This window comes from Polyodon spathula, chromosome 17, assembly GCF_017654505.1.
Source record: "Polyodon spathula isolate WHYD16114869_AA chromosome 17, ASM1765450v1, whole genome shotgun sequence".
Lineage (NCBI taxonomy): Eukaryota > Metazoa > Chordata > Actinopteri > Acipenseriformes > Polyodontidae > Polyodon > Polyodon spathula.
The window spans coordinates 37,216,092-37,239,948 of record NC_054550.1 but is presented as its reverse complement, the minus strand read 5'-3'; the positions used below and the strand labels follow the sequence as shown (position 1 = coordinate 37,239,948).

The following is a 23,857-nucleotide window of genomic DNA, read 5'->3' as shown; positions in this document are numbered from 1 at the left end:
ACAGGATTTGAAGCAGCAATCTCCTGGGTGCAGGACTCACCCTGCACCCCATGCGGCAGAGCCTTCACTGGTATGCTTGCTGTTATTATTATAATTATTATTATATAACCCCAATGCATACAGTCTCCATTGTTTTTCCTGTTTAATATCCTATTCTGTGTGTTTTGTATGAGGCTCTGCTGGTGTTTCTGCTTACATTAGGGTTTCCAGGCTTACTCTGAGATACTCCTAAAAGCTGAATTTCTGAGATGGTTTTAGATCACTAGAGGTGTGTAACTATAATTGTAAACCCCTCTGCAACTATGGCAACTTAGTGCATGGAAAACAGTGGAAAATAGAATTAGTGCATGGAAAATATCTCTACAAAAGCACAGTTTCAGCTGGCTAGTGTTACGGGTTCAATTTTAGATTAGTTAGGGTTAGGGTAGGGCTGGGGAGGGGGTTAAATGATTGCTGTACACCCATCACATTTTTGAAATTCAGCTTTTAGAAGCATGCATGACTCCTAAAAATCTGGGCCGGTCCACTCAAGCTTACTAACGCAGGGTGGGGCTAATATATAATGAGCTTTTATCCATAAAAAGCAATATTCTGTGAATGACGCTGTACCCCCTTCTGTCTGTTTTGAAATGGACCCCTAGCTTTCCGTGTGGGGCAGGTCGTGCTTCGCAGCCCATCGAGAGCAGTGGACTGCAGTCTAACTGTCCGAGTGTACGGCACTTTCCCTGCAGGTGACAGCAGGCTCTTCATCGTCTCAGAGCCGGTGGAAGGAGGTCCCCAGCGGAGCTGAGCGCACACACAGCTGGGAAAGTCTCTTACTCAGAGTGAGGCTGACGCAGGCCAGCAGGGCGCCAGTCACGACTGTCGATACCACCACCGCCAGGATCAGAGGCAAGGAGAGGTGTCTCTCTGGAGCAGGGCCTCGCGGAGCTGGGGAGAGGAGAGGAGGGTTAGCACTCAACAACACCTTCCATAAACATGCCAAACAAAACGAATGAAACACGCCAAGAAACCAAGTAAAAATTGAAAGAAACCAAGCAGAACTAAAAGAAACCAAGCCTGCTCTGTACAGGTATAGCTCGCTCTGCTCTGCTCTGTACAGGTATAGCTCTCCTCTGCTCTGCTCTGTACAGGTATAGCTCGCTCTGCTCTGCTCTGTACAGGTATAGCTCTCCTCTGCTCTGCTCTGTACAAGTATAGCTCTCCTCTCCTCTGCTCTGTACAGGTATAGCTCTCCTCTGCTCTGCTCTGTACAGGTATAGCTCTCCTCTGCTCTGCTCTGTACAGGTATAGCTCTCCTCTGCTCTGCTCTGTACAGGTATAGCTCTCCTCTGCTCTGCTCTGTACAGGTATAGCTCTCCTCTGCTCTGCTCTGTACAGGTATAGCTCTCCTCTGCTCTGCTCTGTACAGGTATAGCTCGCTCTGCTCTGCTCTGTACAGGTATAGCTCTCCTCTGCTCTGCTCTGTACAGGTATAGCTCTCCTCTGCTCTGCTCTGTACAGGTATAGCTCTCCTCTGCTCTGCTCTGTACAGGTACAGCTCGCTCTGCTCTGCTCTGTACAGGTACAGCTCGCTCTGCTCTGCTCTGTACAGGTACAGCTCTGCTCTGCTCTGCTCTGTACAGGTATAGCTCGCTCTGCTCTGCTCTGTACAGGTATAGCTCTCCTCTGCTCTGCTCTGTACAGGTATAGCTCTCCTCTGCTCTGCTCTGTACAGGTATAGCTCTGCTCTGCTCTGCTCTGTACAGGTATAGCTCGCTCTGCTCTGTACAGGTATAGCTCTCCTCTGCTCTGCTCTGTACAGGTATAGCTCGCTCTGCTCTGCTCTGTACAGGTATAGCTCGCTCTGCTCTGCTCTGTACAGGTATAGCTCGCTCTGCTCTGCTCTGTACAGGTATAGCTCTCCTCTGTTCTGCTCTGTACAGGTATAGCTCGCTCTGCTCTGCTCTGTACAGGTATAGCTCTCCTCTGCTCTGCTCTGTACAGGTATAGCTCTCCTCTGCTCTGCTCTGTACAGGTATAGCTCTTCTCTGCTCTGCTCTGTACAGGTATAGCTCTCCTCTGCTCTGCTCTGTACAGGTATAGCTCTTCTCTGCTCTGCTCTGTACAGGTATAGCTCTCCTCTGCTCTGCTCTGTACAGGTATAGCTCGCTCTGCTCTGTACAGGTATAGCTCTCCTCTGCTCTGCTCTGTACAGGTATAGCTCGCTCTGCTCTGCTCTGTACAGGTATAGCTCGCTCTGCTCTGCTCTGTACAGGTATAGCTCGCTCTGCTCTGCTCTGTACAGGTATAGCTCTCCTCTGTTCTGCTCTGTACAGGTATAGCTCGCTCTGCTCTGCTCTGTACAGGTATAGCTCTCCTCTGCTCTGCTCTGTACAGGTATAGCTCTCCTCTGCTCTGCTCTATACAGGTATAGCTCGCTCTGCTCTGCTCTGTACAGGTATAGCTCTTCTCTGCTCTGCTCTGTACAGGTATAGCTCTCCTCTGCTCTGCTCTGTACAGGTACAGCTCGCTCTGCTCTGTACAGGTATAGCTCGCTCTGCTCTGCTCTGTACAGGTATAGCTCGCTCTGCTCTGCTCTGTACAGGTATAGCTCGCTCTGCTCTGCTCTGCTCTGTACAGGTATAGTTCGTCCTGCTCACCTGTGCAGGTGACATTGTTGCTGGCCAGCTCCTCTCCACTGTTACACAGACAGGTGATGAGCTTGGTCTCCTCATCTCGTTTGCAGGTCTCGGACTCACAGTGGCTGCAGTTCAGCTGTACCTTGATCTCAGCCTCGCCGTGGCTCTCCATTGCTGGGGGAGGAACAGGGTGAAGGCTGACTTGTGTTTTTCATTAAAGGAAAATCATTTTGCTTTGGATCACTCATGCTTGGAGAATTAAGTTGGGTTAGGGTTAGGGTTAGGACTGGGGCTCTGACTTGGGTTAGAACTAGAGCTAGGATACAGGTTGGGGTTAGGGGTCTGGTTAGGGTTAGGGTCAGGTTAGGGTTAGGGGTCTGGTTAGGGTTAGGGCTGAGGTTGGGTTAGGGTTAGGGGTTAGAATCCCTAAATATGCATCCATGCTGACAGCCAGGCTGAGGTGAACATTCAGTATTGGGTGAATGGGAATCAGCTCAGGGTCCCCAGCACTGCCCGTACCTGCTCCCCCAGTCTCCTCACCTGCCAGCTCAGGGTCCCCAGCACTGCCCGTACCTGCTCCCCCAGTCTCCTCACCTGCCAGCTCAGGGTCCCCAGCACTGCCCGTACCTGCTCCCCCAGTCTCCTCACCTGCCAGCTCAGGGTCCCCAGCACTGCCCGTACCTGCTCCCCCAGTCTCCTCACCTGCCAGCTCAGGGTCCCCAGCACTGCCCGTACCTGCTCCCCCAGTCTCCTCACCTGCCAGCTCAGGGTCCCCAGCACTGCCCGTACCTGCTCCCCCAGTCTCCTCACCTGCCAGCTCAGGGTCCCCAGCACTGCCCGTACCTGCTCCCCCAGTCTCCTCACCTGCCAGCTCAGGGTCCCCAGCACTGCCCGTACCTGCTCCCCCAGTCTCCTCACCTGCCAGCGGCTGCAGAAAGATCTCTCCGATGGGATTCACGAAGGAGATCCCGTCCTGCCCGTCCGCTGTGATGTCATCAGTCTCCGCCGCGTCCCCGCCTGCAATTCGGGAAACAGGATCCAACATATTCTGAAGTATACTTTAACATTCATCCATGTATAAATGTGAGCCACAACCCATAGCCAGACCTTCAGTGTTAATTGTTACCTATAGGAATAGTATGATGGCATGAATGCCTTATTTCTGTACCTGTTAAATCTTCTCATTTATCACAATGATCTGATAGTTTTGTGTTAGAGAGGACAGTGATTTACCTCTGTAGCCTCCGCCTCCACCTCCCGCGGTACAGGACCCTCCTCCCCCCCCAAAGCCCCCAAAGGTGGCCCAGGCAAGTTTGGAGAGGGCCTGGGGGCAGGACGACCCCCCCTCCGCCCCCTGCAGGAGAGACTTCCCCCCCGAGACGTATCTGGTGACGTCACTCCAGCCGCCCCCTCCACCTGCAGAGCACAGAACAGGGCCAGGGTTAGAGAGGTGTGGACAGGCTCACTGTAGCAACGCGCCTTTGATCACAGAAACAGCCCCTCACCTGCCACCCCGGTCAGCCCGTTGACTCCGGGCACGGCCGTGCTGTTCTCGTACTGCTCCAGCGGGATGTCATCCAGATGTCTCTCGGGGTCCTCGAGGTACGCCTTCCCCCCGCCGCCCGCAGCGATCAGCAGGGGAACCAGAGAGCCGCTCTCCTTCTGCAGGGGGAACACAAACAACAGAGCACACAGGCTCAGTGATAGTGACTGATGAAACACAAAGACTCAGTGATAGTGACTGATGAAACACACAGACTCTGACTGATAAGAGGCTTAGCTGAGATATTGTCAGTTTTGTCCACTGCTCAGACTGAGCCTGCCCGGTGGGTGTGGCTTACCCTGAAGATGTATGTGGCTCCGCCCCCTCCACCGCCCCCTCCTGCCCACTCCAGCATGCTGCCACGCCCACTGAACTCGTCTTCAATCACTGAAGACTCCCCCAGGCAGATCTGTTGAGTCAGGGGGTTTCTCTAAGACAGAGGGGGGGGGGGGGGGAGTTGGTGAGAGCAAATCACACCAGTGGAGGCTCCTTAGATTTCAAAGTGAAAAAAATTTAAATAAACACTTGCCCTCTCCCTCCTCCCCTCACACACACACACACCTTCCCTCTCCCTCCTCTTCTCATACAGACACACTTTCCCTCTCACTCCTCCCATCACACACACACACACCTTCCCTCTCACTCCTACTCCCACACAGACACACCTTCCCTCTCACTCCTCCTCCCCTCACACACAGGCACACCTTCCCTCTCACTCCTCCTCCCACACAGGCACACCCTCCCTCTCACTCCTCCTCCCCTCACACACAGACACATCTTCCCTCTCACTCCTCCTCACACACACTTTCCCTCTCACTCCTCCTCCCCTCACACACAGACACACCTTCACCCTCATCCACCTCCTCTCTCTCCTCCCTCTCACCCTCCCCTCTCTCTTCCTCTCACCCCTGGGCAGGCGTCCTCCCCCTGCTGTCCCACCAGTATGTAGAGGACATCGTCCTTCTCCAGAGGGAAGACGGCGGAGATGAAGACTCCATGGGAGCGCTTGTTGTGATTCTTCGCTCCCTTCCCTCCCGCAGCGCCGTACGCAGAGATCCTGAGAGAGAGGAGAGCAAGGGAAAGAGAGAAAGGAGAGAGATATTCAATCAGAGTGAATACAAGAGGGAGAGAGCGAGATTTAATCAGAGACCCATTTCATTCTCCACTGAACAGAGTGCAGAGAAATGTTCTCTCAAGCTGGCAGAAGGGTTCTTGATGACAGCAATATGCAGTGGAGCTGTGCTGGGTGGCACGATGGTACTCACATGTAGCGGTTGGAGGCAGGCACTCTCCACATCTGCACCCCCCGCAGAGGCAGCTCCCTGCCCTCGTCCACGCTCACGCTAACACTCACGCTCACGTTCACGTTGGTGTTCCGGTATGCGCTGTCACACTGTGCCTGCGTGGGGCCCCGGGGGCCACTGGCCCCACACGAGGTGAACCACCACGTAGACACCTCTGCAGGGACACACAGGGACACACAGACAGAGACACAGAGAGAGACAGAGACACACACAGAGAGAGAGGGACAGACGCAGACACACAGAGAGACAGAGAGAGACAGAGACACACACAGAGAGACAGTGACACACAGAGAGACAGAGACAGACGCAGACACACACACAGACAGAGATAGATGCCGACATGCACAGAAATAGAGAGACGCAGACACACAGAGACAGAGACCGGCAGACACAGACACACACAGAGAGAGACAGACGCAGACACACACAGAGACAGAGAAACAGACGCACAGAGACAGAGACCGGCAGACACAGACACACATAGAGAGAGACAGACGCAGACACACACAGAGACAGAGAAACGCATGACACACAGAGACAGAGACCGGCAGACACAGACACACACAGAGAGAGACAGACGCAGACACGCACAGAGACAGAGAAACGCAGACGCACAGAGACAGAGACAGACACACACAGAGAGAGACAGACGCAGACACACACAGAGACAGAGAAACGCAGACGCACAGAGACAGAGACCGGCAGACACACACAGAGAGAGACAGACGCAGACACACACAGAGACAGAGAAACGCAGACACACAGAGACAGAGACAGGCAGACACAGACACACACAGAGAGAGACAGACGCAGACACACACAGAGACAGAGAAACGCAGACGCACAGAGACAGAGACAGGCAGACACACACAGAGAGAGACAGACGCAGACACACACAGAGACAGAGACCGGCAGACACAGACACACACAGAGAGAGGCAGACACAGACACACACAGAGAGAGACAGACGCAGACACACACAGAGACAGAGACGCACAGGCAGACACAGACACACACAGAGAGAGACAGACGCAGACACACACAGAGACAGAGAAACGCAGACGCACAGAGACAGAGACCGGCAGACACAGACACACACAGAGAGAGACAGACGCAGACACACACAGAGACAGAGAAACGCAGACGCACAGAGACAGAGAGACCCAGCAGACACAGACACACACAGAGAGAGACAGACGCAGACACACACAGAGACAGAGAAACGCAGACGCACAGAGACAGAGACCGGCAGACACAGACACACACAGAGAGAGACAGACGCAGACACACACAGAGACAGAGAAACGCAGACGCACAGAGACAGAGACAGGCAGACACAGACACACACAGAGAGAGACAGACGCAGACACACACAGAGACAGAGAAACGCAGACGCACAGAGACAGAGACCGGCAGACACACACAGAGAGAGACAGACGCAGACACACACAGAGACAGAGAAACGCAGACGCACAGAGACAGAGACAGGCAGACACAGACACACACAGAGAGAGACAGACGCAGACACACACAGAGACAGAGAAACGCAGACGCACAGAGACAGAGACCGGCAGACACACACAGAGAGAGACAGACGCAGACACACACAGAGACAGAGAAATGCAGACACACAGAGACAGAGACAGGCAGACACAGACACACACAGAGAGAGACAGACGCAGACACGCACAGAGACAGAGAAACGCAGATGCACAGAGACAGAGACAGGCAGACACAGACACACACAGAGATAGATGCAGACACACACAGAGAAAGGAGGATAGATTGAATATTTATATAAAATTGTAAACATTACATTTATATAAACATTTTTAAATGCAACAACCAAACCAAACAATGAAGAGTAGTTTGTCAGTGTATCCGTGTGCAGAGTGTCTGTGTGCAGTGTGTCAGTCAGTGTCTGTGTGCAGTGTGTCTGTGTGCAGTGTGTCTGTGCAGTGTGTCAGTCTGCCTGTGTGCAGTGTGTCTGTGCAGTGTGTCAGTCTGTCTGTGTGCAGAGTGTCTGTGTGCAGAGTGTCTGTCTGTCTGTGTGCAGTGTCTGTGTGCAGAGTGTATGTGCAGAGTGTCAGTCTGTCTGTGTGCAGAGTGTCTGTGTGCAGTGTGTCAGTCTGTCTGTGTGCAGTGTCTGTGTGCAGAGTGTCTGTGCAGTGTGTCAGTCTGTCTGTGTGCAGTGTGTCTGTGCAGTATGTCAGTCTGTCTGTGTGCAGTGTCTGTGTGCAGTGTGTCTGTGCGTCTGTGTGCAGTCTGTGTGTGCAGAGTGTCTGTGTCAGTGTGTCTGTGCAGAGTGTCAGTCTGTCTGTGTGCAGAGTGTCTGTGCAGTGTGTCAGTCTGTCTGTGTGCAGTGTGTCAGTCTGTCTGTGTGCAGTGTCTGTGTGCAGAGTGTCTGTGCAGTGTGTCAGTCTGTCTGTGTGCAGAGTGTCTGTGTGCAGAGTGTCTGTGCAGAGTGTCAGTCTGTCTGTGTGCAGAGTGTCTGTGCAGTGTGTCAGTCTGTCTGTGTGCAGAGTGTCAGTCTGTCTGTGTGCAGTGTCTGTGTGCAGAGTGTCTGTGTGCAGTGTGTCAGTCTGTCTGTGTGCAGAGTGTCAGTCTGTCTGTGTGCAGAGTGTCAGTCTGTCTGTGTGCAGAGTGTCTGTGTGCAGTGTGTCTGTGCAGAGTGTCAGTCTGTCTGTGTGCAGTGTCTGTGTGCAGAGTGTATGTGCAGTGTGTCAGTCTGTCTGTGTGCAGAGTGTCTGTGTGCAGAGTGTCAGTCTGTCTGTGTGCAGTGTGTCTGTGTGCAGTGTGTCTGTGCAGAGTGTCAGTCTGTCTGTGTGCAGTGTGTCTGTGCAGAGTGTCAGTCTGTCTGTGTGCAGAGTGTCTGTGCAGAGTGCCAGTCTGTCTGTGTGCAGTGTGTCAGAGTGTCTGTGTGCAGTGTGTCAGAGTGTCTGTGTGCAGTGTGTCTGTGTGTCTGTGTGCAGTGTGTCTGTGTGTCTGTGTGACTGTGTGCTGTGTGCAGTGTGTTTGTGTGCAGTGTGTCTGTGTGACTGTGTGCAGTGTGCAGTGTGTCTGTGTGTAGTCTGTCTGTGTGTTTGTGTGCAGTGTGTTTGTGTGCAGTGTGTCTGTGTGACTGTGTGTCAGTGTGCAGTGTGTCAGTGTGCAGTGTGTCAGTGTGTCTGTGTGCAGTGTGTCAGTGTGTCTGTGTGACTGTGTGCAGTGTGTTTGTGTGCAGTGTGTCTGTGTGGTTGTGTGCAGTGTGCAGTGTGTCTGTGTGTAGTCTGTCTGTGTGTCTGTGTGCAGTGTGTTTGTGTGTGCAGTGTGTCTGTGTGCAGTGTGTCTGTGTGTCTGTGTGCAGTGTGTCTGTGTGCAGCTCACCGGAGGAGGAAGGCTCTGGCAGGGGGTTAAAGACCCTGAAGTCACTCACACTGTCCAGCTGCAACTTGTGTCTTGGGAACAAGGGGCTCTCATCTGAGAAGGGGAGGGGGACAGAGGAGAGAGGGGAAGGAAGGTAGGTCATTGGGACAGAGAGAGGGGGAGAGAGAGGAAGTAGGTAGGTCATTGGGACAGAGAGAAGGGTTGAGAGAGGAAGGAAGGTAGATCATTGAGAGAGACAGAGGGGTTGAGAGAGGAAGGAAGGTAGGTCATTGAGAGAGACAGAGGGGTTGAGAGAGGAAGGAAGGTAGGTCATTGGGACAGAGAGAGGGGTTGAGAGAGGAAGGAAGGTAGGTCATTGGGACAGAGAGAGGGGGAGAGAGGGAGAAAGGGAGAGGTGGACCGGAGGGGAACAGAGAGAAAGAGAAGAAGAGAAAATGGAGATTGCCGGTAAAAGAGAAAATGAGGGAGAGGTTATTGAGGTCATCTCGTATGCAGATCTGAATGGGCTCTTGAGCACAGCGATATTAATATCTGGAACAATGGGGAGCTGCTTCACCGCCCTGCTGTCCTGCTCTAGAGCACGCTCGGGCCCGCCACTCTTCACCCAGCCTGCTCTCACATCTGCTTCCAGGGAAGCCCTTGATCTGAACTGCAGCGCAGCGGGGAGATCAAGGCTACTTCCAAATGGCACTGAATTACACTTCACAACGGACTGCATTCACTCAAGAGGGTCGGCACAATCTAAATAAGAAGTGAATTTCTCATGCAGAAGGGTTCAGCTGTGACTGAGGATTGAGTGCAGCTGGCAGTATAACTGCCCTGCCCTGTCCACGATACCAGCGTGCTGCAGTATAACTGCCCTGCCCTGTCCACGATACCAGCGTGCTGCAGTATAACTGCCCTGCCCTGCCCTGATACCAGCGTGCCAGTATAACTGCCCTGCCCTGTCCACGATACCAGCGTGCTGCAGTATAACTGCCCTGCCCTGCAAGCCACGATACCAGCGTGCTGCAGTATAACTGCCCTGCCCTGTCCACGATACCAGCGTGCTGCAGTATAACTGCCCTGCCCTGTCCACGATACCAGCAAGCTGCAGTATAACTGCCCTGCCCTGTCCACGATACCAGCAAGCTGCAGTATAACTGCCCTGCCCTGTCCACGATACCAGCGTGCTGCAGTATAACTGCCCTGCCCTGTCCACGATACCAGCGTGCTGCAGTATAACTGCCCTGCCCTGTCCACGATACCAGCGTGCTGCAGTGTAACTGCCCTGCCCTGTCCACGATACCAGCGTGCTGCAGTATAACTGCCCTGCCCTGTCCACGATACCAGCGTGCTGCAGTATAACTGCCCTGTCCTCGATACCCCTGCAGTATAACTGCCCCACGATACCAGCGTGCTGCAGTATAACTGCCCTGCCCTGTCCACGATACCAGCGTGCTGCAGTATAACTGCCCTGCCCTGTCCACGATACCAGCGTGCTGCAGTATAACTGCCCTGCCCTGTCCACGATACCAGCGTGCTGCAGTATAACTGCCCTGCCCTGTCCACGATACCAGCGTGCTGCAGTATAACTGCCCTGCCCTGTCCTCGATACCAGCGTGCTGCAGTGTAACTGCCCTGCCCTGTCCACGATACCAGCGTGCTGCAGTGTAACTGCCCTGCCCTGTCCTCGATACCAGCGTGCTGCAGTGTAACTGCCCTGCCCTGTCCACGATACCAGCGTGCTGCAGTATAACTGCCCTGCCCTGTCCACGATACCAGCGTGCTGCAGTGTAACTGCCCTGCCCTGTCCACGATACCAGCGTGCTGCAGTGTAACTGCCCTGCCCTGTCCACGATACCAGCGTGCTGCAGTGTAACTGCCCTGCCCTGTCCACGATACCAGCGTGCTGCAGTTTGGCCCTGGTTGGAGTTAGGGTCGTGGGTGTAACTGCCCTGGGTTAGGGTCAGGGTTAGGGGTAAGATTTAGGGTTAGGGGTGAGGATGATTTGGGGGTACCTGTGTCGAAGTAACTGCATCCCAAGTCCAACCAAAAATCCCCCAACCTACAATTCCCCCACCCACATTCTAAAGACCCAAGCCCATCCACCGTCCACAAAAAGCCTCAGCTCTTAAACCCCAACTCCTAGGGGACAACCAGGACACGAGCTCCGTCCTTAACGTGGAGGTTTTCGTGTCCGAAGCAGGAAGCCCCCAGCGTGATGCCGTCCACAGACAGGTCAGCTCTTGAACCCGGGCCCCACACCGCCCTCAGAGTCAAGTGGAACCTGGAGGAAGACAGGCAGATGATAACTGAGAGGAACTGAAACCTGTCTTAATAAAACACCCCTCTCACTAACACAGTGTGAGAGGAACCTCCTGTCTGAATAAAACACCCCTCTCACTGATACAGTGCGAGAGGAACCTCCTGTCTAATAAAACACCCCTCTCACTGATACAGTGTGAGAGGAGCCTCCTGTCTAATAAAACACCCGTCTCACTGATACAGTGTGAGAGGAACCTCCTGTCTAATAAAACACCCCTCTCACTGATACAGTGTGAGAGGAACCTCCTGTCTGAATAAAACACCCCTCTCACTGATACAGTGTGAGAGGAGCCTCCTGTCTAATAAAACACCCCTCTCACTGATACAGTGTGAGAGGAACCTCCTGTCTAATAAAACACCCCTCTCACTGATACAGTGTGAGAGGAGCCTCCTGTCTAATAAAACACCCCTCTCACTGATACAGTGTGAGAGGAACCTCCTGTCTGAATAAAACACCCCTCTCACTGATACAGTGCGAGAGGAACCTCCTGTCTGAATAAAACACCCCTCTCACTGATACAGTGTGAGAGGAGCCTCCTGTCTGAATAAAACACCCTTCTCACTGATACAGTGCGAGAGGAACCTCCTGTCTGAATAAAACACCCCTCTCACTGATACAGTGTGAGAGGAGCCTCCTGTCTAATAAAACACCCCTCTCACTGATACAGTGTGAGAGGAACCTCTGTCTGAATAAAACACCCCTCTCACTGATAGTGTTCAGTAGGGAGATGCACACAGTATCTGTGCTCAGGTGTGCTCTTACCTGTGCAGGATGTCAGGGAGCTGCAGGGTCAGCTTCAGCCAGCTGTCCTTCCAGCTGCCAGCCCGCTCCCACACCAGTGGAGACACCCCCAGAGTGCTGTCCTCCTGGACTGACAGAGACACTGTCCCGTTATACACACCGAAGACATAGCACGAGAACTGCACCTGGAGATAGAGAGAGAAAGAGAGGGTATATATCTCTGTCTGTCTGTCGGTCTGTCTCTCTTGACTTACTTGTCACTCTTTCATTCTCTCAGTGTCTATCTCAGTCTATGTCTTTGTCTGTCTGTCTGTCTCACCTGGCACTCCTCATTGCTGGAGGTGGGCGGGAGGGTGTGGCTCTGGGCAACTGCACTGCCTGCTGTGACATCACTGCGCACCTGCAGGAACAGGAAGTGACCTGGAGAGAGGGAGGGGAGTATGAGAGTGATGCAGAACTCACACAGCAGGGTATTAAACAGGTATGAATTGAGGGCTGTACAGTGCTCTGTAGTTTAACGTGTTCATGAAATGCTAACAAGCTGCCCTTTACCTCCTGTGGTCTGCAGAGTGGATCCCAGGATGTCTGGACTGGTGGCGAGGTCATGAGAGCTGACCAGTGACCAGGAGGGCGAGGGGGACGGGTCACTGGAAAGTGACCAGCCACACAGACCAGACTCGAAAGAGCAGTGTGAGCCGAGGGGCAGAGACTCTACAGGAGGATAGAAACACTCAGTTAATACAAGCCTGTCACCAGCACACACCCCTGACACGAGAGAGCAGTGCGAGCAGAGGGGCAGAGACTCTACAGGAGGATAGAAACACTCAGTTAATACAAGCCTGTCACCAGCACACACCCCTGACACGAGAGAGCAGTGTGAGCCGAGGGGCAGAGACTCTACAGGAGGATAGAAACACTCAGTTAATACAAGCCTGTCACCAGCACACACCCCTGACACGAGAGAGCAGTGCGAGCAGAGGGGCAGAGACTCTACAGGAGGATAGAAACACTCAGTTAATACAAGCCTGTCACCAGCACACACCCCTGACACGAGAGAGCAGTGTGAGCAGAGGGACAGAGACTCTACAGGAGGATAGAAACACTCAGTTAATACAAGCCTGTCACCAGCACACACCCCTGACACGAGAGAGCAGTGTGAGCAGAGGGGCAGAGACTCTACAGGAGGATAGAAACACTCAGTTAATACAAGCCTGTCACCAGCACACACCCCTGACACGAGAGAGCAGTGTGAGCAGAGGGGCAGAGACTCTACAGGAGGATAGAAACACTCAGTTAATACAAGCCCGTCACCAGCATACACCCCTGACACGAGAGAGCAGTGTGAGCCGAGGGACAGAGACTCTACAGGAGGATAGAAACACTCAGTTAATACAAGCCTGTCACCAGCACACACCCCTGACACGAGAGAGCAGTGTGAGCAGAGGGACAGAGACTCTACAGGAGGATAGAAACACTCAGTTAATACAAGCCTGTCACCAGCACACACCCCTGACACGAGAGAGCAGTGTGAGCAGAGGGACAGAGACTCTACAGGAGGATAGAAACATTCAGTTAATACAAGCCTGTCACCAGCACACACCCCTGACACGAGAGAGCAGTGTGAGCAGAGGGACAGAGACTCTACAGGAGGATAGAAACACACAGTTAATACAAGCCTGTCACCAGCATGCACCCCTGACACGAGAGAGCAGTGTGAGCCGAGGGACAGAGACTCTACAGGAGGATAGAAACACTCAGTTAATACAAGCCTGTCACCAGCACACACCCCTGACACGAGAGAGCAGTGTGAGCAGAGGGACAGAGACTCTACAGGAGGATAGAAACACTCAGTTAATACAAGCCTGTCACCAGCACACACCCCTGACACGAGAGAGCAGTGCGAGCAGAGGGACAGAGACTCTACAGGAGGATAGAAACATTCAGTTAATACAAGCCTGTCACCAGCACACACCCCTGACACGAGAGAGCAGTGCGAGCAGAGGGGCAGAGACTCTACAGGAGGATAGAAACACTCAGTTAATACAAGCCTGTCACCAGCACACACCCCTGACACGAGAGAGCAGTGTGAGCAGAGGGGCAGAGACTCTACAGGAGGATAGAAACACTCAGTTAATACAAGCCTGTCACCAGCACACACCCCTGACACGAGAGAGCAGTGCGAGCAGAGGGGCAGAGACTCTACAGGAGGATAGAAACACTCAGTTAATACAAGCCTGTCACCAGCACGCACCCCTGACACGAGAGAGCAGTGCGAGCAGAGGGACAGAGACTCTACAGGAGGATAGAAACACTCAGTTAATACAAGCCTGTCACCAGCATGCACCCCTGACACGAGAGAGCAGTGCGAGCAGAGGGGCAGAGACTCTACAGGAGGATAGAAACACTCAGTTAATACAAGCCTGTCACCAGCATGCACCCCTGACACGAGAGAGCAGTGCGAGCAGAGGGACAGAGACTCTACAGGAGGATAGAAACACTCAGTTAATACAAGCCTGTCACCAGCATGCACCCCTGACACGAGAGAGCAGTGTGAGCAGAGGGGCAGAGACTCTACAGGAGGATAGAAACACTCAGTTAATACAAGCCTGTCACCAGCACACACCCCTGACACGAGAGAGCAGTGCGAGCAGAGGGGCAGAGACTCTACAGGAGGATAGAAACACACAGTTAATACAAGCCTGTCACCAGCACACACCCCTGACACGAGAGAGCAGTGTGAGCAGAGGGGCAGAGACTCTACAGGAGGATAGAAACACACAGTTAATACAAGCCTGTCACCAGCATACACCCCTGACACGAGAGAGCAGTGCGAGCAGAGGGGCAGAGACTCTACAGGAGGATAGAAACACTCAGTTAATACAAGCCTGTCACCAGCACACACCCCTGACACGAGAGAGCAGTGCGAGCAGAGGGACAGAGACTCTACAGGAGGATAGAAACACTCAGTTAATACAAGCCTGTCACCAGCATACACCCCTGACACGAGAGAGCAGTGTGAGCAGAGGGGCAGAGACTCTACAGGAGGATAGAAACACACAGTTAATACAAGCCTGTCACCAGCACACACCCCTGACACGAGAGAGCAGTGCGAGCCGAGGGACAGAGACTCTACAGGAGGATAGAAACACTCAGTTAATACAAGCCTGTCACCAGCACACACCCCTGACACGAGAGAGCAGTGCGAGCAGAGGGGCAGAGACTCTACAGGAGGATAGAAACACTCAGTTAATACAAGCCTGTCACCAGCACACACCCCTGACACGAGAGAGCAGTGTGAGCAGAGGGGCAGAGACTCTACAGGAGGATAGAAACACACAGTTAATACAAGCCTGTCACCAGCACACACCCCTGACACGAGAGAGCAGTGTGAGCCGAGGGACAGAGACTCTACAGGAGGATAGAAACACACAGTTAATACAAGCCTGTCACCAGCACACACCCCTGACACGAGAGAGCAGTGCGAGCAGAGGGACAGAGACTCTACAGGAGGATAGAAACACACAGTTAATACAAGCCTGTCACCAGCACACACCCCTGACACGAGAGAGCAGTGCGAGCAGAGGGACAGAGACTCTACAGGAGGATAGAAACACTCAGTTAATACAAGCCTGTCACCAGCACACACCCCTGACACGAGAGAGCAGTGCGAGCAGAGGGACAGAGACTCTACAGGAGGATAGAAACACTCAGTTAATACAAGCCTGTCACCAGCACACACCCCTGACACGAGAGAGCAGTGCGAGCAGAGGGGCAGAGACTCTACAGGAGGATAGAAACACTCAGTTAATACAAGCCTGTCACCAGCACACACCCCTGACACGAGAGAGCAGTGCGAGCAGAGGGGCAGAGACTCTACAGGAGGATAGAAACACTCAGTTAATACAAGCCTGTCACCAGCACACACCCCTGACACGAGAGAGCAGTGCGAGCAGAGGGGCAGAGACTCTACAGGAGGATAGAAACACTCAGTTAATACAAGCCTGTCACCAGCACACACCCCTGACACGAGAGAGCAGTGTGAGCAGAGGGGCAGAGACTCTACAGGAGGATAGAAACACTCAGTTAATACAAGCCTGTCACCAGCATGCACCCCTGACACGAGAGAGCAGTGTGAGCCGAGGGGCAGAGACTCTACAGGAGGATAGAAACACTCAGTTAATACAAGCCTGTCACCAGCACACACCCCTGACACGAGAGAGCAGTGCGAGCAGAGGGGCAGAGACTCTACAGGAGGATAGAAACACACAGTTAATACAAGCCTGTCACCAGCATGCACCCCTGACACGAGAGAGCAGTGTGAGCCGAGGGACAGAGACTCTACAGGAGGATAGAAACACTCAGTTAATACAAGCCTGTCACCAGCACACACCCCTGACACGAGAGAGCAGTGCGAGCAGAGGGACAGAGACTCTACAGGAGGATAGAAACACTCAGTAACTCAGTTAATACAAGTCATTTTTCATAAAGGCAGCGAAGCCGCTCACACTTGCAAGGTCAAGCATATCATCTGCTGTGACCTGCACCTGCCTAACCTCTCGATTCTCCCCAGAGACTCAAGGTCTTCTATTCAGTCTCAGGGTTCCAATTTAACTACAGTCCCTCCCTGCTAGCGCTATCATTGGCTGCGTCAAGTCTTGTATTACAACATGGAGAGTGATAGGTGGAACCACTCCAGCTCATAACATCAATCATTTTCTTTTAATGGAACACTTGAAACAACCAATGATAGCAGGGATCTCTATTAAGCCATCCATTCAGGAGCGTGGATTAGAGGAGTTTAAAAACAATACATTTATTTAAGCATAATACTTACAATAATATTATCTTCCCTTCAGTTAAATACCGTCAAGCTAACATGTTCAACCACATTAATAAAGTGATAAAGTTTTTTGGTTTTTGCTTTTGAATCCTCAGGGCAGGAATATGGTGGCTAATGAAAGAGAGATTTGTTAAATTGTAATATCCAGCCACACAGACAAGGTGGAGCTTGGATGATGACCCCTAGTTCTGGGGAGCGCCAAACCATTTCTGCTGGATCTCACGTGAGAAGCTAACGGTACATACTGTGTGTATATCCCGGGTTTCATGGATAAGCAGTTATCCAGAGAAATTAAAAAAACATAATTGTGGCAAACAGCCAAATAGCGAGGGATAGATAGGGTTAGGGTTAGGGTTATATAGCGAGGGATAGATAGGGTTAGGGTTAGGGTTAGGGTTAGGGAAATCGCGTCCCGATCTATCCACTGGGGATCACGAACCCCACGATGTTGAGCCCATATCGCTTCCCAATCTAGGGGGGTCCCAATCCCATTTAATCCCAATATATAGTTTCCCTATCTAGTATATAACACCCAATCCCGATCCCAGATCCCCATCCAATCCCACTATATCGCTCCCTATCTATCCATCCCAATCCCATCCCAATATATCGCTATGATAGGTGTTAGGGTTAGGGTTAGGGTTAGGGTTAGGGTTATATAGCGAGGGATAGATAGGGTTAGGGTTAGGGTTAGGGTTATATAGCGAGGGATAGATAGGGTTAGGGTAGGCATCTATAGCCCAATGGATAGATCGTTCCCTATAGGGTTATCCCAATCCCAATCCCATCCCCAATAATAGCGAGGTATCGCTCCAATTAGGGTTAGGGTTAGGGTTATATAGCGAGGGATAGATAGGGTTAGGGTTAGGGTTAGGGGGATAGATAGGGTTATCCCCAAGGGTTAGGGTTTAGGGTTAGGGTTAGAGTTAGGGTTAGGGTTAGGGTTAGGGTTATATAGCGAGGGATAGATAGGGTTAGGGTTAGGGTTAGGGTTAGGGTTAGGGTTTAGGGTTAGGGTTAGGGTTAGGGTTAGGGTTAGGGTAGGGTATCCTCTTATCTATTCCCATCGCAAATCCCAAGCCCGGCCAAATCCCATCGCCAATCCCGGGTTAATCCTACGCCAATATAGGTCCCATCCCCCTGGTTAGGGGTTAGGGTTTAGGGTTAGGGTTCAGGGTTAGGGTTATAGGGTTAGGGTAGGGTCTCGCACACCAATCCTTTTAACATAACTCCTAGGGTTAGGGTTAGGGTTAGGGTTAGGGTTTAGGGTTTAGGGTTAGGGTTAGGGTTAGGGTTAGGGTTAGGGTTAGGGTTATATAGTGAGGGTGAGATAGGGTTAGGGTTAGGGTTAGGGTTAGGGTAATATCCCAATATATCGCTCCCATATCTTAGGGTTAGGGTTAGGGTTAGGGTTAGGGTTAGGGTTAGGGTTATAGGGTTAGGGTTAGGGTTAGGGTTAGGGTTAGGGTTAGGGTTAGGGGGTAGTAGGGTTAGGGATAGGGTTAGGGTTAGGGTTAGGGTTAGGGTTAGGGTTAGGGTTACGGTTAGGGTTAGGGTTAGGGTTAGGGTTAGGGTTAGGGTTAGGGTTAGGGTTTACGGGTTCAGGGTTAGGGTTAGGGTTAGGGTTAGGGTTAGGGTTAGGGTTAGGGATATATAGGGTTAGGGTTAGGGTTAGGGTTAGGGTTAGGGTTAGGGTTAGGGGTTAGGGTTAGGGTTAGGGTTAGGGTTAGGGTTAGGGTTAGGGTTAGGGTTATATAGCGAGGGATAGATAGCAACTGCATGGAAAGACATTTGCAGTCATTTTTTATTTTGTATTCATTCATTCACAGAGCGAGAGTGGAAAATGAAGGAGAGGAGGAGGAGGAGGGACATTCACAGAGAGAGAGTGGAACACGAAGGAGAGGAGGAGGGACATTCACAGAGCAAGAATGGAACACGAAGGGAGGAGGAGGAGGAGGGACATTCACAGAGCAAGAATGGAACACGAAGGGAGGAGGAGGAGGAGGGACATTCACAGAGCGAGAGTGGAACACGAAGGAGGAGAGGAGGAGGGACATTCACAGAGAGTGGAACACAAAGGAGAGGAGGAGGGACATTCACAGAGAAAGAATGGAACACGAAGGGAGGAGGAGGAGGAGGGACATTCACAGAGCGAGAGTGGAACACGAAGGAGAGGAGGCGGGACATTCACAGAGAGAGAGTGGAACACGAATGAGAGGAAGAGGGACATTCACAGAGAGAGAGTGGAACACGAAGGAGAGGAGGAGGAGGAGGAGGGACATTCACAGAGCGAGTGTGGAACACGAAGGAGAGGAGGAGGAGGGACATTCACAGAGCGAGAGTGGAACACGAAGGAGAGGAGGAGGAGGGACATTCACAGAGCGAGTGTGGAACACGAAGGAGAGGAGGAGGAGGAGGAGGGACATTCACAGAGCGAGAGTGGAACACGAAGGGAAGAGGAGGAGGAGGGACATTCACAGAGCGAGTGTGGAACACGAAGGAGAGGAGGAGGAGGAGGAGGGACATTCACAGAGCGAGAGTGGAACACGAAGGAGAGGAGGAGGAGGGACATTCACAGAGCGAGTGTGGAACACGAAGGAGAGGAGGAGGAGGAGGGACATTCACAGAGCGAGAGTGGAACACGAAGGAGAGGAGGAGGGACATTCACAGAGAGAGTGTGGAACACGAAGGAGAGGAGGAGGAGGAGGGACATTCACAGAGCGAGTGTGGAACACGAAGGAGAGGAGGAGGAGGGACATTCACAGAGCGAGAGTGGAACACAAAGGAGAGGAGGAGGAGGAGGAAGCAGAGGAAGAAGAGGGACATTCACAGAGCGAGAGTGGAACACGAAGGAGAGGAGGAGGGACATTCACAGAGCGAGAGTGGAACACAAAGGAGAGGAGGAGGGACATTCACAGGGTCAGGACGGCACAGTAACGAACAAGAACTCAAAAACTGGAAATTGCTTAATGGGGAGGGAAGGTTCATTTCACTTCATTTCGGCCCCACAGCTGATTCATTTGGAAGCAGTTTTTACTGACGATGTGATTTTAATAACAGGCGAGCTTACTGCAGTGATTCTATTAAAAGATGATTTTGTGAACTGGCTGGCCGGTATTTTAACTGTGACTCACCGCAGACAGCGCCCTCGTCATCCTCTAGGGGGCAGTCTCTGTGGAAGTTGCACACTCTGCTCCTGTCAATGCAGCTGCCCATTGCGCAAGGGAAGGAAACCCCCTCGACACAGCCATGCTGGGGGGGAGGGCCACCTGAGAGAGAATCACGTGAAAACAGTGTCCCTGGAGCCTGATCACAACTCCCCTCCCCTCTCCCCTATCCTCCCCCCTCCGGTCTCCCCTTCCCTCTCCTCTCCTCTACCCTTCCCTCACCTCTCCCATTTCCCCTCTCCTCTCCCCTCCTATCACCTCCTCTCTCCTCCCCTCCTCTCCCAGAGGAGGGGCGAGGAGGGAGAGGGGGGGAGAGGGGAGATGAGGGGAGGAGGAGAGGAGAGGGATGGGGAGAGGGAGACGTGATGTAGGGAGGCTTAGAAGGAGGCGAAGTAGGAGAGGGGAGGAGGAGGGGAGGTGAGGAGAGGGGAGCGGGAGGGCCCGATAGGAGGGGAGAGGGAAGAAGAGGAGGTGAGAGAGAGAGGGGAGTGGAGTATGAGGGGGAGGGTAGGAGGGGAGGAGAGGAGAGGTGGAGGGGGGGTGGCTTCTCTCTTCTCTCTTTCTCTCTCTCTCCTCTCTCCTCCCCTCCTCTCCCCTCCTCCTCACCTGTCTCGCAGTCTCTCAGTCCCAGTGAGTCCAGGCCCAGTGTCCCTGGGGCTTCGCTGCCACACGAGGAGTAGAGAAGGATGATCTGAAATGCAGCCTCCCTCTGACCAATAGGAGCCGCCAGCACCTCCCACTGGCCTCTGCACCAATCACAGAAGAGAGAGCCACGCTCATCACCAGCGTACGCTGTGCATAGAGACTCTGGACACACAAGAGGCCCTGGTACTTACACAGTTATTACACTCTCATTACCTGCTATTCATGCTCTGTGATTAAAAGTGCTCTTTTATATGACATTAGCGTTGTTTCTTCTTCAAAAAATCATTTAGGACAATTAAAAAAACTGATCGACTGTTTCAACAAATGTATTTTGTTTTGAGTTTATATATTCAGTTGTAAACACTAGGTGTCCAATTGCTTATCTGCAGAACTATCATCTAACAAAACTGCAAGCCTTGGTGTTATTTTGAGCTGCGTGTTATCAGTGTAGAAACAGCTCTGGCGGCTCAGCGCTCAGCAGACATGGATAAATCACACTGACAGGGAGACTCCTTTGAGCTGTGCTAGACTTACACTCCCTCGGCACTCATGTCTAATTACTAATGAAGAGGAACGGCCAGGGGCAACATGCCAGCAAGTTCAAGCAACTTCATGCAACTGCACAAAAAGCAACTTCAAAAAGGAGTAATTGCTGAGTAAAGATATTACCAAGATAGGTATCTTTCCCCTGTAGAGCAGGCAGTATTCCCTACGTGTAAATAATGTTTTCAATGTGTGTGCTCTAACCATTAGACTATACTGCCTCCTCCCTCCCTCCCTCCCTACCTCCCAGTCCCTCAGCTCTAACCACTAGACCACATTGCCTCCCTCCCTCCAGGTTAGGCAGGGAGGTTCAGGAGTCGAGAATTGGTTATCTGGTGTACTCCCAGTCCCTCAGCTCTAACCACTAGACCACACTGCCACCCTCCCAGTCTCTCAGCTCTAACCACTAGACCACACTGCCTCCCTCTCATTGTATTTTTCGTCCTTTACAGTCCTGGTCTCACAGCACTGCAGCACAATATTAAGCTGTAATGAATTCCCTGCAATGTTTCTGTTCTCGTTTGTTCATGTTGTTGGAGCTGAAATTATATTATCTGCTTCAGGAGTACCCACTCTGACAAAAAATCAATCGTAACAACATCACGTGATCAGACAAAGCAGCACGGCGATCCATTCCCCCCTCACCGACCTGCCTGCCATTACCTAATTGAATTGGCTACACTGGGACATTTCTGTGAATGATCAAATAAATAATACATCTATACCTGCCTATACAGACTTTTGGTGAAGTCAGATCTTGGTTCATTTTAAACACAGGTGTGGAGCTCAGCAGGACTACCTGAACGGACACTTCTCCTGTTTATTAACCGTAAATAACCAGCTCGCTAAAATGTTAACAAACGGGTTTTGTTATTCGTTACCAGTTAGTTGTTTGCCAGTTAACGCTTAGAGCTTCGTTTAAGGGGGGGTTTTTGTGCAATGATGTTTTTACACTTTATAGTCAGAATGGAAAAGGTGTTTCCTATACTGCACGGTACTGCACTGTACTGCACGGTACTGCACTGTACTGCACGGTACTGCATGGTACTGCACTGTACTGCACGGTACTGTACTGCACGGTACTGCACGGTACTGCACTGTACTGCACTGTACTGCACGGTACTGCACGGCACTGCACGGCACTGCACGGCACTGTACTGCACTGCACGGTACTGCACGGTACTGCACTGTACTGCACGGTACTGCACGGTACTGCACTGTACTGCACTGTACTGTACTGCACTGTACTGCACTGCACTGTACTGCACGGTACTGCACTGCACTGCACTGCACTGCACGGTACTGCACGGTACTGTACTGCACTGCACTGTACTGCACTGCGTGTCACTGAATTGCAGCTGTAATCTCAGTGCAGTTTAGTGAAACTCTGCACCACAGGCCTGTGGACGGAGCCTGGGGTTGGGTTGCACTTGCCTGAGGCTGTCCTGGTCCCAGTCCCTGAGCTGCAGGGACCTACTGACCCGGTTGGTGTTGGCGTCTCTGATTTGGACCGACAGGTTCCCCTGGCTCGGTTCTGGCTGGTAGCGGGCGAGCTGCAGCCAGCACCCCGCGGCACTGCGCAGCAACACTGGGCTCGTCAGCGCAAACTCACAGCCCACAGCAGCGCCCCCTACTGCCAGGAGCAGGAAGTGACCTGGAAGAGATCGAGGCAGAATATTTTCACTACTTTTTATTATTTTTTTTTTCTAAGGAAATAGTTTCAATATTGGTTGAAGAAATTCTAAAAAAAAAGGTGTAAAAAATGAGTTCTTTCAGTTTTACCCATGAACTTTAAGTTGCATTTGATAACCCCCCCCCTTACCGTCAGAGCCGCCAGTGGAGTGGTCCGTGCCCGGCTGCCTGTTCTGTGAGCTGGGCCAGGGTTGCTGTGGCGACGTGACAAGCCAGTCCCCTCCTGCGCTGTGATTGGACAGGGTCCAGGAGCAGGGAGCCTCGAAATCACAGGAGAGTGCTGAGGGAGCAGGGGGGGGTTATAATCATTCATACATCACCAAGTCATCAAATCACCACATTGAAGACATTGAGAAAGACTTTCATTAGGTCTGCACCAGCAGATACAGATACACACCAACACATACAGATACACACCAACACATACAGACCAACACACACACACAACACCAACACATACAGATACACACCAACACATACAGACCAACACATACAGATACACACACCAACACATACAGATACACACCACACCAACACATACAGATACACACCAACACATACAGACCAACACATACAGACCAACACATACAGATACACACCAACACATACAGACCAACACATACAGATACACACCAACACATACAGATACACACCAACACATACAGATACACACCAACACATACAGACCAACACATACAGATACAGACCAACACATACAGATACACACCAACACATACAGATACACACCAACACATACAGACCAACACATACAGATACACACCAACACATACAGACCAACACAAACACATACACACCAACACAAACAGATACACACCAACACATACAGATACACACCAACACATACAGATACACACCAACACATACAAATACACACCAACATATACAGACCAACACATACAGATACACACCAACATACAGACCAACACATACAGATACAGACCAACACATACAGATAGACACGAACACATACAGATACACACCAACACATACAGATACACACCAACACATACAGACCAACACATACAGATACACACCAACACATACACACAAACACATACACACATAC

The 23,857-nt window shown here is 51.9% G+C and overlaps 1 protein-coding gene across 1 annotated transcript in view; it reads right to left on the bottom strand.

Moving 5' to 3' along the window:
- The window catches only part of LOC121329707 (leukocyte tyrosine kinase receptor-like), a gene marked incomplete at its 5' end in the record, with an annotated part of 32,966 nt that extends 9,903 nt beyond the window's left edge, over positions 1-23,063 (bottom strand). The window contains 17 exons of the mRNA XM_041275403.1: positions 820-930; positions 2,643-2,795; positions 3,540-3,638; positions 3,855-4,037; positions 4,127-4,283; positions 4,463-4,594; positions 5,071-5,221; positions 5,430-5,622; positions 8,835-8,892; positions 10,998-11,103; positions 11,905-12,068; positions 12,203-12,303; positions 12,436-12,594; positions 19,858-19,992; positions 20,497-20,636; positions 22,513-22,732; positions 22,901-23,063. Coding sequence (XP_041131337.1) covers positions 820-930; positions 2,643-2,795; positions 3,540-3,638; positions 3,855-4,037; positions 4,127-4,283; positions 4,463-4,594; positions 5,071-5,221; positions 5,430-5,622; positions 8,835-8,892; positions 10,998-11,103; positions 11,905-12,068; positions 12,203-12,303; positions 12,436-12,594; positions 19,858-19,992; positions 20,497-20,636; positions 22,513-22,732; positions 22,901-23,063 — 2,425 coding nt within the window. The remainder of the gene's footprint in view (positions 1-819; positions 931-2,642; positions 2,796-3,539; positions 3,639-3,854; positions 4,038-4,126; positions 4,284-4,462; positions 4,595-5,070; positions 5,222-5,429; positions 5,623-8,834; positions 8,893-10,997; positions 11,104-11,904; positions 12,069-12,202; positions 12,304-12,435; positions 12,595-19,857; positions 19,993-20,496; positions 20,637-22,512; positions 22,733-22,900) is intronic.
- Between the last annotated feature and the right edge of the window lie 794 nt (positions 23,064-23,857).